Source organism: Bicyclus anynana, chromosome 10 (genome assembly GCF_947172395.1).
Source record: "Bicyclus anynana chromosome 10, ilBicAnyn1.1, whole genome shotgun sequence".
Lineage (NCBI taxonomy): Eukaryota > Metazoa > Arthropoda > Insecta > Lepidoptera > Nymphalidae > Bicyclus > Bicyclus anynana.
The window spans coordinates 3302441-3319598 of record NC_069092.1 but is presented as its reverse complement, the minus strand read 5'-3'; the positions used below and the strand labels follow the sequence as shown (position 1 = coordinate 3319598).

The window sequence follows — 17158 nt, the reverse complement described above, 5'->3', positions numbered from 1 at the left end:
TTACACCATGGGATAGACGATAGACGATATAAAAACATCATCATTTTGCATGTAGGAAAGGAACCCCAACAATATTATTTCTTTTTACCACTTTATATTTTTACAAACGGATCCATAAATCGGACATATCTTTGAAAGACCTATCCAACGAAAAAAGTTTCCTATTTTACATGTAGGGGAGGTACCCTAAATTTTTTTTCTGGACATGGCAGAACTATAAGGGTTCCTTGTGGACTACGGAATTTTAAAAATATTAGGTATATAAAGTTATTTTAGAATTTAAACTATCGTGAGTGTTATTCATATTAATTGATTATGAAACACGGCTAAAACTCACGTGATATTAGGTCGGAGTATGCCCGACTAGTTTCGAACCCATACGGGGCCCTTAGTCATGAGCTGGTTCTTGCATCGCGGCACGATCAAAACTATATAATATAAAGTTATCATGAAAAAGATTTATTTTTAAATATTTTTCACTTGTTTGTAATTTATAACGAACACGTATGTAAGCTTTTTGGAAAAAAATATATAAAACGAAACCTTTTAGTCATGTAACAAATAGTATTAGGTATTATGACACACACAAGTATATTTACTTGCACGATTCCAAAGTTCAGACTTATCAATATTTTCATACTAAAAATATATTATATTCATGAAAATTGCAATTTTATTTCCTCAATAATAAACACAAATATTGAGTGTGTAAAAAAATGGGTGAGTCGTGTTTTGTGGTTTGGATCACATTATTGCCGAAAAAATTTGAAGCATTTATATGTACCAGAAGAATTTAAAAATATCACATATCAATGATATTTTCTCTTTTTTAATAAAGGCTTCGATATTTTTGGTAAAAGGCTATTAGTAGTCAACTACCTTGAACAATAACTTCCTTATAAAATGACAGAAAACTCTGAACGCGAGTTTCTCTATTAGCGGCTATTCTTTAATATCTTAATTTGTTATTATTTAACTTTTACAAAATCCAAATGGTAACTTAACATATAATAAAGAAAGCTTTATTTTAAACAGCCGTTTCAGACCGAAAAACGTGATAAAACTGGACTTATTTGGTTTTTAACAACAAAAATTTCATTTACAAAGATATCAAACAGTAACTTTGTTATTCAAAAAAATAAACTTTTATGGTATGTATTTTAAAGTATTTGTTTTAGAGAATTAGTTTTAGCATTTTATAGACAATAGTCAATAATCATTTATTTTAATTAGGCTTAGTTTAAAAGCACTTTTGAAAAGTCAGGTAATAATATTTTAAGATAATATAGTCCAAAACTTAAAATTAAAGTTACGAGGGTTCCAAACGGACCTTGGTCCGAGAAGAGCCCACAACAAACTCAGCTAGGTTTTTCCTTTTTTACTATAGGTATTCTCTACAGTATGTTTTAAAGTTAACATAATTTCGCGGTTCAGCTTTTGCAATTCCCTTAAATAATTTATTCATTTTGCTATTATTCCAGAAGCTGTATTCGGCGTTTCACGGTCGGGTAACCCCGTCATTCAGATGGGTGAATACAGATTTAGGAAAGCTGGTGGACATATGAAAGGTGACAAGCCGCGAGTTCGGTGGATTTGCAATAACGATCACAAGGGTTGTAAAGCGACACTAATAACCATTGAAAAGAAGGTTGTCATGTGTAAACACAAGCATAATCATTCGAAATTATCGTCATATCCAGAAGTGGAGATCGACTATCAAATCATTTGAAGATACCGAAGTTAGATTGAGACATACGAGTAGATTTTTGGGCTGTTCAAACTAAAATTACGTAAATTTGTAAGCTAGTAGTTAGTATAGATAGTAACAATTTTTTTTGTTATCATGGAAATTAGCTGAAAATTTAATCATCAGATATTTATTGTAAATCGAGTAATATATAATAAAACATGTAAACAATAAATTATTTTTAAATAACCGAGTACTTCTTTTTTTAAAATCTTTATTTTAAGGAGCTGTTGAGTAAGGCCGCCTTTGTAACAATGCTAATCTTATAATTTAATTAATTTGCTTAAAACTTTTCCTATATCTCCTAATCATTTTGTTATTTAATATCATTTAAAACGGCTGATAACAAAAAGTTACACAATTGGATCTATCACTATTCACTGGCAAGTGCTTGTAAATAAGAGAAAAAGTTATTCTTCTTTTAGAAGACAGTGTGGGTTCGGATATAGTATTAAGGTGTATAGCTGGCCTATTTTCCACGAGTAACTGCTAACCAGCTATTGTTAGTGATAGTCATATGATTTCGTATAATACTATTTTCATTTATTGTTAATTGATCAAAATTACTAACCAGTTTGTTTGACATTGTGATTTTCGTTAACAATGGGCAATACCGTTAATTTAAATAAATTAACGGTGGATAAATGCCGTTGTTATTTATTTGATGTTAATTATATTAGGTGGCTAATAAACCAAAGTTAGTGAATAGGCCATACATGTGTTGTTTGGTGTGTAAAACTGATAGAGTATCAGCAATGCGTAATCATAATTATTCAACTATCACTTTTGTCTATGCGTTGTTTTTTGTTAAATAAGTTTTTATGCAAGAGTTTTTTGTTGAATGAATTCTAATTAATTTAACAGCAAGTTCCTGCTGGCCTATTCACTATTTTGGTCTTTATTATCAACCTAATAAAATAAACATCAAATCAATTGACAAAATGTCATCTACATACTGTATGATGTCCACCTGTAAGCACCGGATGACATTTGTTACATAGAATCTCAATTTCGTATGTGTCAACTAGCATACGTCAAAGATAGTGAATTAGCCTTTGGCTGGTTCGCTTCGGCACGGCTTCGGCCGTGGCTAGTTACCACCCTACCGACAAAGACGTACCGCCAAGCGATTTAGCGTTCCGGCACGATTTTTTTTTGATTTGATGATTGATTTGATGTCGTGTAGAAACCGAAAGGAGTGTGGATTTTCATTCTCCTCTTTACAAGTTAGCCCGCTTCCATCTTAGATTGCATCGTCACTTACCATCAGGTGAGATTGCAGTCAAGGGCAAACTTGTAAAGAATAATAATAATAAAAAAAGCCTGCTGTTCGTTACATACACAAAGGTGTTGGTGGTTTGTCAATTTACTATAACATTCAAACAATAACCGTCTACCGGATACTCGAAAAAATTAATTCAATTTGATTTGGTTCAACTTTCGTCTTAATGGCAGAAGTAAGATTATTAATAACAATTCAATAAAGGGACTGCCTGGTGATTATAGCAAAAAGGTTGCCTTAGCGTGCTAATTCTAAGTTTAAATTATTATTTTTCAATGTTTTTTCTTAATCAATCAATGTTCTTGATAATAATAATAATAATAATCGTTTATTCTCTATAAAACCGTAACATAATACGTAAAAATAGCTTGATGTTGTGTGATGATTAGTTATTAAAAGAGTACAATGATTTGGTATTAGATTTCCGAATCGGCAGTAGAGTCACTACAAACGGATTTATCAAAACTGCTTGTAAACTAAGTCTACTAAAAATAACCTCTTTTAAGTGTAAATTTAATTATTTTACAGGAGCGATATTTATTAAGTCGCGTAATGGGAATTTAGTCATACAAATAGGTAAGAACAAATTCAGGAGAAGAGCCAACTGCAAAGCTCCTCGGGCGAGGTGGATGTGCAACAAAACGGGATGCAGAGCCAAGATACGGACCATTCATGACCAGATCATCTATTATGACAACGACCATAACCACGACTGAGATAAAAATGTGTTAGCCCTCATTCGCACCCGAGTTTTTTTAACAGACGATAAAAAAATATGTTAAAAATAATTTAGATGATACATTATTGATTGTGATAGATATACTCTACAATACTGATGCTATTTTTATAAAGTTACTGTTGCTATTTTTTAGAATATTTTTTTGAAAAATGTTTTTAATAAATATTATAAAACATTCTTTTGTATTGTTATGCCCAATGATATTAGATTTTTATATTTTATGAACAATTCCTACTGACTTTCGCCACAGACTTTCGCATGTCAGACCCGCACAGAGTAATAAGGTTTATACTTTAATAGATACCTTCGTTCTGTTATTAAAGCTGGAACGTTTGATGATTCAAAACCTAACCTTTCGACCTATGATTCTATCTTATGTAAGTACGGTAGCTAACTACTAGTATGTAGTTTGGACCCTAGTACCTATCTTTTATAACCGACTTCAAAAAGAGGAGGAGGTTCTCAATGCGACGCGTATGTTTTTTTTTAAATATTTGTTACCACATCTTCGTAATTTATTAACCAATTTTGAAAATTATATTTTTGTTTGAAGTATTAAACTTCCAGTTTAGTCCCATTTAATTTTCACTCAAATCGGTTAAGTAATTTTGTGTTAAAATTAAAATAACTGAAATAAGCTAAATAAATTGCCCACACTGTGGCGTTTATGGTCAATAAGCTAGAACACTAAAAACAGAAAAAAAAACATTTTTAAAAAATTTAACCAACTTCAAAGACTCTTAAAAGCGAAAAATTACATCGTACCTATGTCCTTTCTACTGACCGGTTTGCAGGCGGTGCTACGTCAAATAGGCTCTTAAAGTAAAAATTTTTAGCACCGCCTTCAAACCGATCAATAGAAAGGGCATGAGTACAACGTAATTTTACGCTTTTTAGAGTAATGCATCTTCGAAGTCGGTTAAATTTTTTTGTTAAAAATATTTTATTAACTAACTAAAAATAAAGTGTATTTTTTTTAATTCTCCTTGGTACAGTATGAAAAATCGTGTTCCTAGTAGCCAGTCACTTAGTTTTTTGGAAAACCTACTAAAACATCGTTAAAGATAAAATTTAAGTGTACGAAATATTACACACTTTCCTTCGCTAAAAAACACTGGTGCCTGGGGATGTGATTTCTCAATGTTTTTTTATTTTAATTTTTTTTTATTTATTTTAATTTATCAAGCGTGTAATACGATGTCTTTAGAACAATAAATAGCATAATTGTTATTAAAATTTCAGTCCTTAGGTTCCTGTCGTCTAGAACAGGAAATCGTGTGATACAGCTAGGTGAATACAGGTTCAGGCGCGGTTCTGGCAGCCACTATCCTAAAGAACGGTGGATATGTAACAGAGACATGGGAGGCTGTAGAGCCAAGATATGGACTATCAATGAAGAAGTCGTTAAAGTGTTTAATGAACATAACCACTAACATTGAGATCGAATCCAATGTAAAACGCGCAGTGCTTGTGATCGCACTCCTTCGACGAAGAAAAAAAAAACAAAATTAATTAAAAGAAAAAAAAAGAAAAAAAAAACACAAAATTAATTAAACAAAAACAGTAAAATGGTTCTTTTTAATTTTTTTTTGTATATTTGGTAGGTATGAAAATAGTTTGAAACTATTTGTGATATTTCTTGCTCCACCCTCATTTCTAAATCGAGATTTTTGTATTTTTAGTCGAAGGAGATCTGTCAGCAGATTGGCTTGATAATATTTAACTGTAAAAATTATAATTTTTAAATAATTTGTTTGTTTATTTATTTTGTTTGCATTGAATATAAATAACTAAATAGTATTGCAAAGGCAAACAAAAGGTTGTGGAGATTTAAAATATTTTTAAATATAAATCAGTATAACATTGTAATTATTAATAGTTTTTTTTTAATACGTGGACTTAATTTATATTAGGACTCAATTTATATTATTATTATTATAATTATCATAATTTTAATTAATAATAATCGTATCGTTTATTTTTAATACTAGTAATAATAATAAAGTGAATTAAGTAGTGTAAATTTTTAAAATCTCACAGTTTTTTGTATTTTTTTTTATTACAGTGATGTTAGTTGAAGTTGCGTTTTGTTTCTAATTTCAGAGGTGGCATTTTATACATCACGGTCCGGTAATCTGGTAGTGCAAGTCGGAAGATATAGGTACAGGAAGGCGACTGGTGGTTTCTATCCGAGAGCTCGATGGATTTGTATTCAGAGGAAGTGTCGATCGAGAATTTGGACCGTTGACAACAAACTGGTGAAGGCATTGCATAAACACAATCATTGACTTTTAGACATACATAATACATATACTCGAAAATTACAAAACAGGGGCCTAGCATGCGATCAAGTAAGATATAGACAAAATATCGTTGGAGAATCTCTTTTGTCCCAACGCAATGAAAGTGATAGCGGTGTTTTCGGTTGCGCCGCGATTGGTTGAAATTTGTCTATTTATCTATAAGAGATATGTCTGATGGCATGTTAGCACTACTGGAATTAAATCTATGTCCCCATGATTTGACACGCGAGTGGCTTGTTAAAAACATATCATAGTAGGTATCATGTATTAATTTTGATTTTGGCCAAATGGAAAAGCATCCTCACGCTCAAGTACTGTGGTTAATTTGATTTTGATCGGTCCCTCAATGTATGTTTTTTAAAATTATGGCAGTATATTTTTGTTTTTGCTGGAATTGGTTTCAAACTTTATAAAGTTTCGATTTCCGGAGTAAATATATAATATTCGATAACATTTGTATTAAATACTAACTAGCGGGCGCCCGCGACTTCGTCCGCCCTTAGAACTCCTTAATCCGTCCCTATCGCAAAATCCTTTTATTTATTTTTTTAATTTTATTGAATCTCTACTCGAATTTTTGAGGAACATGTCCTACCTCCCTGCCAAATTTCATATTAGTGCGTCAAGCGGTTTTCGTGTTTTCTTGGTGTTTTTTTGACTTTTCGCATTTATTATTAACAGTACAGTCAATAACAGATAGAGAAGTACAAAAAAATAATTTTGTTTATTGTTTTTGCATCTAACATTCCAATTTAAAGCATTGATTGAAGTTACTAATTATATTCGATTTTTGATAGTTAAAGGTATTTCTTAATGGCACTGATATTATTAAATAATAAAATGTGCTATTGAAAACTTAATTATATACCTATTTAATAATTTTATTATTTCAAAAAATAACCTTTATGTTGTAAATATTATTATTGTTAACAATGTTGTATTACGAAAAAGAAAAATTCCTAACAAGACTGGTATTAATATTTTGAAATTCAATTTTATACTAATTCAAAATAATTAAAAAATAACATGATTTTGAGTTAAAAAAATTAATTATTAAAATTTTATCATAACAGTTATATTTGGAATTTTATTTCTTGTTTTATAGTCAGATTGAAGCTTCAATAGATCTTAAAGGCCGAGAGATTCTGTGTTCCATCCACGCTTGCTGGATTAATTGTTGGGCAAATTTATAGAACAAGATTTTCCCTTTAGGAGTGGAAAGGGGAATATTGGTCAATTATAATTACAAAAAAGAACTTGAGCTATTCTTCTTGTAATTATAATTGAGCGACCAAGCAGATAAAACCACACTTATGGAAATTGGACACATTTCATAAATAACTGCAGAGTATCTATGTAAGGATACATTTCCTACACAGTATTGTCCTGCCGAGCAGAACATAAAAATGATTTGCGGCGAAAATAACCTAATACCTATGGTACTTCTCCAGGTAAGCTCTGTCTCAAAAACCTAAAGTAAGCTAGTCGGTACGGCCATAATTATGTCACCGAATCAAGGACCTTTCTGTTTTAAAATACCATGTGACCGATAGCTTTGAAGGCTTTTAATATTTGTTTTATTTCAGTATCTGAATTTTTGTCGTCTCGAACAGGGAACCGTGTCATACAATTAGGTAGATACAGGTTCAGGCGAGGCACTGGTAGTAGTTTTCTAAAAGAACGATGGATTTGCAATGGCGACCGCGGTGGCTGCGTCGCTAAGTTATGGACCTTTCAGGATAAGATAATTAAACTGTTTAACGAACATAACCACTGATGAAAGGCCGTGTTAGGGTAGGCCGGGGCCCTTGGGCATACAAGTATCCAAATTGTTTCAAAAAATATAATGACAATAAAGAACTTTTCATAACTTTATATTTATAAAATTAGTGAAATGAAAAAAAAATAAAGAAATGGGATCCTGGATCCTGCCTGCATGTAATAGAAAATTATATTTGCACGATTATGGTTCCTATGTTCCAATCAATTATACGGGTTGATTTATGTATTATATTATTATACCATATTTATATTTTTTTACTAGACGCCTAAGATTTTTGTCTTGAAATCTTACATAAAATCTGTTTGCTAGATGATATAAATAAGATACGTTTACAATGAAATAATAATGGAATAGATTTCACATATTTTTACTTTTTATACATTACCTAATAGTTATCAATTATTTTATTAACTAAGCAACACCTCCATAATATTTTCTTTAGAAAAAAAAATATTTTGTACTTACTCAGTAGAGTTGTTTTTTTTTGTCAAAAAGCGTAAGTAAACTAAAATGCTTAATATTTACTAAAAGTTTTCTTATAATACAATAAACTTTATAATCCTATTTTTATCTTAATCTTGAAGGTTTTATACAAGAAATTGTGTTTTACATCCTCTAAGTGTAGATTTATTTATTTTCAAATAAATAAATAGTTATGTTAATATATTATACAATTATATTAGGCAAGGATTGTTTTAACCTCTTATGAAATTATCTAGACTTTAACTGTATATGAGAAAAATAACATTGTAGACTTCATCCAGTCCATTTTTTTCGTAAGTAATAAAACTGTTATAAATTAAATTATATACTTATTATTTATTTATTATTATTTAATATACATAAATAATTAAATTAATAAATATTATTTTTATATACTTTCAGAAGCTGTTTTTGGTACCTCTCGATATGGCCAACCCGTTATCCTGGTAGGGAATCGTCGATTCAACAAGAAGTACTCTGATACCAAGGGCCATAGAACTAGATGGGTGTGCGTCAGGGCTCACAAGGGTTGCCAGGCCAAGATTGTCACCATCTCCAACTCTATAGTAACTTTCAAGAATGTACACACTTGTGATGGCCCTGAAATTTAATTTATTCTTTTGCATGGATGCCTTAGTCTGGGTTAATATTGTCATGAATAGTGTCTAGTAGGCAAAGCTTTTCATAGTGGGGTTATTCAATGAAAACTTGAAAGATCATTTTCATCATCATCATTATCATATCAGCCGATGGACGTCTACTTCAGCACATAGGCCTTTTGTAGTGACTTCCAAACATTACGAAATGAGCCACCTGCATCCAGCGAATCTCTGCGACTCGCATGATGTCGACTGTCCACCTGGTGGGGGGGTCGACCAACACTGCGCTTTCTAGTGCGACCCCCTTTGGACCCCAACGTCCATCAGCTCTTCGAACTTTGTGCCCGTTCATTGCCACTTCAAAATTATTTAGAGTTAACAACGCATTACCATTACTATATTTATCTAGTATTTTGTGATTATTGTATTTTTCACGAAAATAGAATTTTTCTATACAATATCCGTCTGATCCGCCGCCGAACGTGCTTCCTTGTTGTTTGTTCTATATGGCTTGAAAGAAATCCTACATGTTTCACAAAGACGTTCAGAGGTTAGCGTGGTTAGACAATCAAACAAACTCAGGGATACGAGTAGTTCTTTTATTTATACGTATATATGTTATATCGTGATTGTTTTAATATGAAATGGGTCTTTGTGTTTTGGATCTAGCTTACATATTAACTAAGGCATATCTACTCGTAAGTTAAATTGTATGTATGAATTTGTTCCTTTATATTTCATACACAAAAATTGTTAACTAAGTTCAAATTCTAATTGTGAAATTCATATTAATTTATTATAATTATAGATATTGAAATTAAATAGTTTTAAATACATATTAATCCCGTATTTTATTTGAGCTTTTTCTACTTAATCGTATTTACTTTTAGCTATATACATTTTACAAATACGAATAACTATATTTTTAACTAGTCGACGTCTTCACGGACGACGGCGGTTTCACCCGCGTAGTTCCCGATCCCGTGAGAATACGGGGAAAAAGTGGTAATGACATTCACAAATAACGTGGCTTTCTAGTGGTAAAAAAAAATAAAGATCGGCTCAGTAGATCGAGAGATTACCTCCTACAATACCATTAACTTTACTAATATTGGTATAGATATACGAGTATATTTTCTTATTAACATTTATCTAATTCAACCCTATAACATTTTAGGTCCATTCTACACTGTGTCAAGATTCGGAAAACCCGTTTTACTCCTAGGTGGCTATCGATATAATCAGAAAAAGTCATACGGACCCAAAGAAAGGTGGGCTTGTGTGAAGGAACGGTCAGCATACTGTCCCGCCAGGGTAGTCACGGTGGAGGGTAATATAGTAAATTTTATTAAGAGCCACAATCACTGATGGAAAATGACTGTGGAGGATAATATCGTACATTATATTAAGAGCCAAAATCACTGATGATTATTCACTTTAAAGGGTAATATTGTACATTGTATTAAGAGCCACAATCATTGATGAATAAATAAAAATTGCTGTAAATAAACTATGAAAAGGTTTTTTTTTTGTTAAAACCTTTTACGGCCTTTCATTTCACAATACCTGAAGGTGCAGTGAGTTAAAGGCGTAATATAGTTATATTTCCGAATATAGTTATATGAAAACTAGGAATATACTTAAAATACAACTTCTCTTCTAAAATTCAGCTTCTGGCTTCATGCTTTACAAAAATACTCTTGGGTTAGAGCAGATAAAACTGCGTGGAGTCGGGGTGTCCAGTTTATGATTTTGATTTGTGGGTCCTTCGCTTCTGCTTGATCCGTCAATTTTATCTATTAAAAACAACCTCGAGTTCGTCACTTAGAACTGTGTCGCTTTATTATTAACATTGTTACGTTGGCTTTCCAACTCTGTGATATGTCCGTAAAGGTGGGTACAGATTGATGCAATGCAACATGCAATGCAAGAATTTGACGTCCACATTGCTGCAATGTATCACGAATGCTCGTGGTTTGGACGCCTCGCGCGCACGAACTGTGCCTGGGTCGCGCTCGCTCCGAGCGTTACAACTCGTGCGCGGTTCGATCCGAGATTTGTCGGTTTTTGGTACGAACACAAAGGGGCGCGCAGTGTGCGCAGGACTGAGCTGACTGATTCCTACTCAATGCGCGTACCGCGCGCGCCACACGTCCAAGGCAGCAGGGAACATGCAATGTAAGGCAGAATATTACATTACATGTTGCATTGCACCAATCTGTACCCACCTTTAGTGGTCCTATTTCGGATATTCTTGTTTATTTCAAGTCGATTACGTAAAAATACTCGGAGCATAGCTCCATCCGCTGAGTGACGTTAATCTCTTTTATGAGGTCCAACCGATGGATATTCATTGCCATAGCTCTATTGTAAGGACTTCAAAATACAATGGTCCTAAGTCGTCACTGACCAGCGTTGTCATCCTAACGAAGAGTAGGAAGAAAAAGTCCAGTTTTTGGGCAAATTGACTTAAGACCATATCCGTAATCAGGAAAATTAGTTCTATTTTTTCGCCTTAGATGTCTTTTTTGTATCTTCAGTAGTTTCGGTTTTGTTACTTATCATAACTGCAATGATCTGATTCAATATTGTTATTGCAGCTATCATAAGGAATCTTATTAGTTAAAATGTCCAATTTCAGTATACCAGGCCCAAAACGATGTAGTAGAATCACCATCGACAATACTACCTGTAAATGAAAAGGATTTACCAAATCAGGCCAACCAAGGAAAAGGCGTGCATATGAGATTAAAGTAGGAGAACGTATAAAACAAAAAAAAGAAAGCGCTGTTGCAAAATTAGCATTAAAACCACCTTGTAATGTTGATAAATGTAGAAAAAAGTGTACGACAAAGTTTACAGAAGAAACACGAGTCATTATCAACGACCACTACAAAAATTTGAATTGGGAGTCAAGAGGGTTATATATAAAAGGCATGGTTGAACCATGTACTGTAAAAACCCGAAGAAATATGGATAGCACATCTACCAAAAAAAGGAATGTCTCTTATCGATATCATTTTTGTGTTGACGGTGAAAAAATTCAAGTTTGCCAGGTTTTTTTTCTGACAACGTTTGGATATAAGCCAACAAACAATAGACACATTCATTCCGCACTCAGTAAGGAAATTGATGACCAAAGAGACAAACGGGGAAGCCACGAACGTAAAAATGTGATTGACAAAAACATAATTAAAGAATGATCTCATAATGTGCCTCGTATTAAGTGTTAATGTTTTGGTGTAAAGGGAAAAATATTCTAAAAGATTGTTTACTTTGTTACTACTATAAATATAAATATTCTAAGTTGTGATTTGATTAAGTAACTTTTAATTATATTAGGAAAGAAAACACTGTTACTGATTTTATTTTCAAGAGTTATTTTTTTTAGTTTTTTTTTTAATTTTTTATTTTCTACAATAAGTAAATACGTGCCGTTAGTTGAATTAAGACTGATTTAAAGATTAGTCTCATGAGTTGCCTCTATTCTTAATATAAGGAAATAGATTTTTGTCAAAGAGAGGACTTAGAAAAGAAGTTTGTTGTTTTATTCCACTAATATGTGAAATAGAGTTTCTAAGTTGCAATCTTATTAATTGTTGAAGTGATTTAATTGATAACAATTGTTTAGATTTTTACAGTTTCCTATAAATATTGAATTTTATAAATAAAAATTTCAAACCAAATAATTTTTCATATAAACTTATTATATTCTTGCAATCAACCATCGCAGTAGTTCGTGCCTTCAACTTGGGAATGTTATATCAAAACAATTTACAAGCGTTTTTAGTGTGTATATAAACTTATGTACAAATATAATATACTACATAAAATTAAGCCCTACCGGCAAAGACGTACCGCCAAGCGATTGAGCGTTCCGGTACGATGCCGTGTAGAAACCGAAAGGTGTGTGGATTTTCATCCTCCTCCTAACAAGTTAGTCCGCTTAAATCTTAGACTGCATTACCATCAGGTGAGATTGGGCTAACTTGTAAAGAATAAAAAAAAGCATTATTTTAAATATACTTTAAATAATTTTAGGAGAGACCACGCCGGTTTATGCATTATCTACCCGAGGCCAGCCAATAATTTTGATGGGGCAGTACAGGTTCAACAAATGCGTTGGAACTGGACCACGAGCGCGGTGGCTTTGCGTCAAAAGGAACACCTATAAATGTCCCGCTAAGATCAACACTTACAATGAAGAAATAGTTCATATCATACCGCATAACCATTGAAATAGAACACTGAAATGGGGATGATGACTAGGTTTGAATATATTGATTTTTATGATAAATTCGGGTAAATAGGGTCAATGTTAACTAATTTATACATAAAAAGCAAAGATTGTCTGGATATTTGCATATATTATAAAATTTCAAAATCTCTTAAAAATCTTCTATCGTAATTTAAAAAACTGTCATCATCCCCATGAATGTGTTTACCTACTCACCAAATCATTCATGATTTTTCAATTCCAAGTCAAGGTCAACATGTCTTTATTGAGTTAGAACAATTTTAATTTCTCGTATATTATTTTTTTTTATTTGTTACTAGCTGACGCCGCACGTTTTCACCCGCGTGGTTCTCGTTCCCGTAGGAGTACTAGGATACTATATAGCCTCGATAAATGGGCTAACACTAAAAGAATTTTTCCTGAGATTAGCGCGTTCAATCAAACGAACAACTCTTCCGCTTTTTAATGTTAGCATAGATTACCACTTACAGTAAGGTCGAAACATCTTCGGTATATAATATACTAGCTGACACCCGCGACATAATTCGCAGAATTCAATTACAAAATTAATTAATTTTAATTTTATTTTGGATTTTCAAACGATTTGTATACGATCTATATCTATAATTAAGTATATACTCGTATTATATATGAATATTATAAAGAAAAAAGACTTGATTGTTTGTATGTTTGTTTGCATTGAATGGGTTCTGAAATTACTGAACAGATTTGAAATATTATTTCACTGTTGGGAAACCAAACTATTCCCGTGTGAGGTACACGGGTATTTTATTCTCGTATTCCTACGGGAACGGTAACCACGCGGGTGTAACCTCGGGACATCTGCTAGTTCTATATAAAGAGTAGAATTATGTTATGTTTCAACATATAGTAATTAATAGTATTAATAAATGTAAGATTGTTTCTTAATAATATAAAATAAAATTTTATAATTTTTTAATAGTGGTTTGTATTTTATTACAAAATTAAAAAAAAATATTTTTTTTAAATTACCCTAAACTCGATGGGAGTTCATTAGACTACGATTTAGGGCCATTGTCGCTAAATATACTTATTTGATAGTTTTTAAGTTCAATCGAAATTCAAGAATTAATTATTAATGTTTGCCATCCAGCCATAACAGTATAAATTAAATATTGTTTTATACATATTGCAAATAAGTTGTTTTATTATCCAAATTGATTTTCATATATTTAAAAGAGGATTTTCCATCGGATTTGGTTACCGTCGCTTGGATTGATCGCTTTTTCGCGGATAACGACAAAATAAATCATTATCAGCCGATGGACGTCCACTACTGGACATAGCCTCTTCCATGGGCTTCCAAACGAATCGGTCTCGAGCCGCCAGCATCCAGCGGCTCCCTGCAACCCGCTTGATGTCTTTGATCTACCTAGTAGGGGGTCGACCAACACAAAATAAATACTCACTGTTTATTTCAGAGGTACAATTCATTACGACCCGTAAAGGCCACCCGGCGATACAAATGGGTCACTACCGCTACAACCTGACCACGAGCACGAAGACTAAACAGCGCAAACGATGGATCTGCGTGAAGGTGCATTCTGGGTGCCGAGCTACACTCACTACTGTCGACCACATACTCGTTGCAATGAAACCACACAATCATTAGCGACCACAAATATGGTCGGATGATTAAATGCCTGCCCCCTAGCCAAGTGGCACGTCGAATCTCTTTCTACGATCGAAAACTAGAAAAATATATGGGAATAACAGATCTTGATCACGTGACCTGTCGATAAGAAATGTGATTACTAGTCTTACGAAAAATATTGAATTGCATTCCGTACAAAGTAAAAAAAAACTATCTACAACGCTCTAGCAAAGCCACATTTGGAATACTTAATAGAATTTTGGGGAACTGCTGCACAGACACATCTTAACAAATTACAACGCGCACAAAACAAATTAATCAAGACACTATTTCATTACAATTGTTACACACCAACAAAAGATCTCTACACTAAAACAAAACTGTTCAATATCACGCAACTATACACATACAATACCTGTCTCATAATTAAAAAAATCATGACCAACACACTACATTCTACTATAACATTTAAGCATAGGATTAACAAACTCAATCTCAGGAATAAATATAAAATCAATATTTGGCGACCACGGACAAAAACCTATGGAAATAAAAACATATTATGTGAGGGTGCTCAGCTATATAACAATCTGCCAAACTCCATTAAGGAGTTAAACAACATAAAAGCATTCAAGAAATCGATTAAATCCTACATCTTCACAAAGTTGGACAAAATATTGAAAAAAACAATGTAATTAAAATTTTGTTACAATAATGCATGCTGTCTGCAAAAATGACGATATGTTAACTCTAAGTTAAGTGAACAGTACGTTCTTTTTTGGAGAAATAAATATCTTTAAACCGGATTATACATCTTTCTAGTTTTCTAAGCGTTAGCGATCGTAGAAATAGAATCGACGTGACACTTGGCTAGCGGGGCTGGCAGTGAGATTAAATAATGATGATAAAGACTACATAAAGTATAATAAAATGATTTAACATATTAAGTGAATCATGGTATAGAATAAAATATAATGAAGATTTTCTCTGTCTTTATTTAAAAGTTTATGGTTTGAAAGTATTTAAGTGTTCCACAGGACGTTACAGCCACAAATCGCTGCCACCGACCTCTTTTCAGTAGAGCGTCCACCGATCCGCATCGTACGAATAGTACGTACATAAAATTTCGACGTTCGATGCGATCGGTACGATGCTGTTCTGTGGACGCCTATCATTTATATGACTCGCTACACTCTGCTGGTGGTCGGTCGCCACACGCCACAAAACGCCGCTTCTAGCTTCAGATGGCGTTTGTTTGTTACTGTAGTGTGGCTCCCATGTGCGCGACACTAAGGTTAAGGCTGCCTGTCCACCAAAGCGGAGCGAGGGAGCGTAGCGGAGAAATTGACTAATGAGAAGAGTTGCAGACTATGTAAAATAAATAAATGTTAAATTTAATTTATTTAACTCCGTTTCCCCGCTCCGCTTACCGGTTTTATATGAAATTTAATACTAGCTCCACTTAAGAGGAGCGGAGATTTTGTGCAATCCTATTGGTCAATATTTCTCAGTTTCTCGGCTCCGCTGCCTCGCTCCGCTTCGGTGGACTGGCAGTCTTATGATTCATAATGCTCTAATGCCATTTAGGCGTATTTTAAGTCGAGAGATTGTAAGATTTTAATAAACCTCCTAAATATTTATATAGGTAAGTCAGGCGTTACTTTCGCGGAAGTTCATAATGACTTATGAAAAATATGTTAACTGGCTGTTTGTAATATTCGTATAGATGAATGATTTTGGTTTTAGAAGTGGTGTTCACTACCTCCCGGTTCGGAAAGCCCGTGATATTGTTGGGACGGTATCGGTTCAACAAATACTGCAGAAGTCGAGGTCCCAGGGCTTCGTGGGTTTGCTCCATGTCTAGCTACAATTGCCGCGCGACCCTCACCACTGTCGACGATGTTATTATCAAGCAAAGGAACGAACACAATCACTAAATAGCATATAATAAAACTAGAGGAAGTGTGATGTAACGGGTAGCAGCGATAGTGATTGTACCATTATTTTGTGGCAGAGGAAACACCTCGAGCAGGTCCCAGGACTTGTGACCTTGGGGGTAGGTTTAAGGGATCCCTTTAAAATGCATAAACATCACCTTCCTTGTCCTACATGTTCTCCGTGCCCACACTAAACAATTTATGATAAACAATAATTACAACACAAAACGTTATTGCACAAAATCACTAACGCGACTGGCAGCGTGACGGTGTATGCGCTGCCTCACAAACAACTGAGCTCAAGTCATCAAATACCATTTTATTTATACCAACACATATAGCACCCCTCTACAATAACATAAATAATGAATGTTTATATTCGTACCAGCTGTAATCGAGAAACATGTAAATA

The 17158-nt window shown here is 33.2% G+C and overlaps 1 protein-coding gene across 36 annotated transcripts in view; it reads left to right on the top strand.

The window, feature by feature from the left end:
• LOC112049969 (protein tramtrack, beta isoform) overlaps positions 1 to 17158 on the top strand; it is a 536667-nt gene that overhangs the window by 167108 nt on the left and 352401 nt on the right. Inside the window, exon 5 of one of the 36 annotated variants that reach the window (XM_052884058.1) lies at positions 1482 to 1744. The exons of the other annotated variants lie outside the window; for them this stretch is intronic. Coding sequence (XP_052740018.1) covers positions 1482 to 1729 — 248 coding nt within the window. The 3' untranslated portion in view covers positions 1730 to 1744. Of the gene's footprint in view, positions 1 to 1481; positions 1745 to 17158 lie in introns of those variants that run through there. 36 annotated transcript variants of the gene reach the window in all.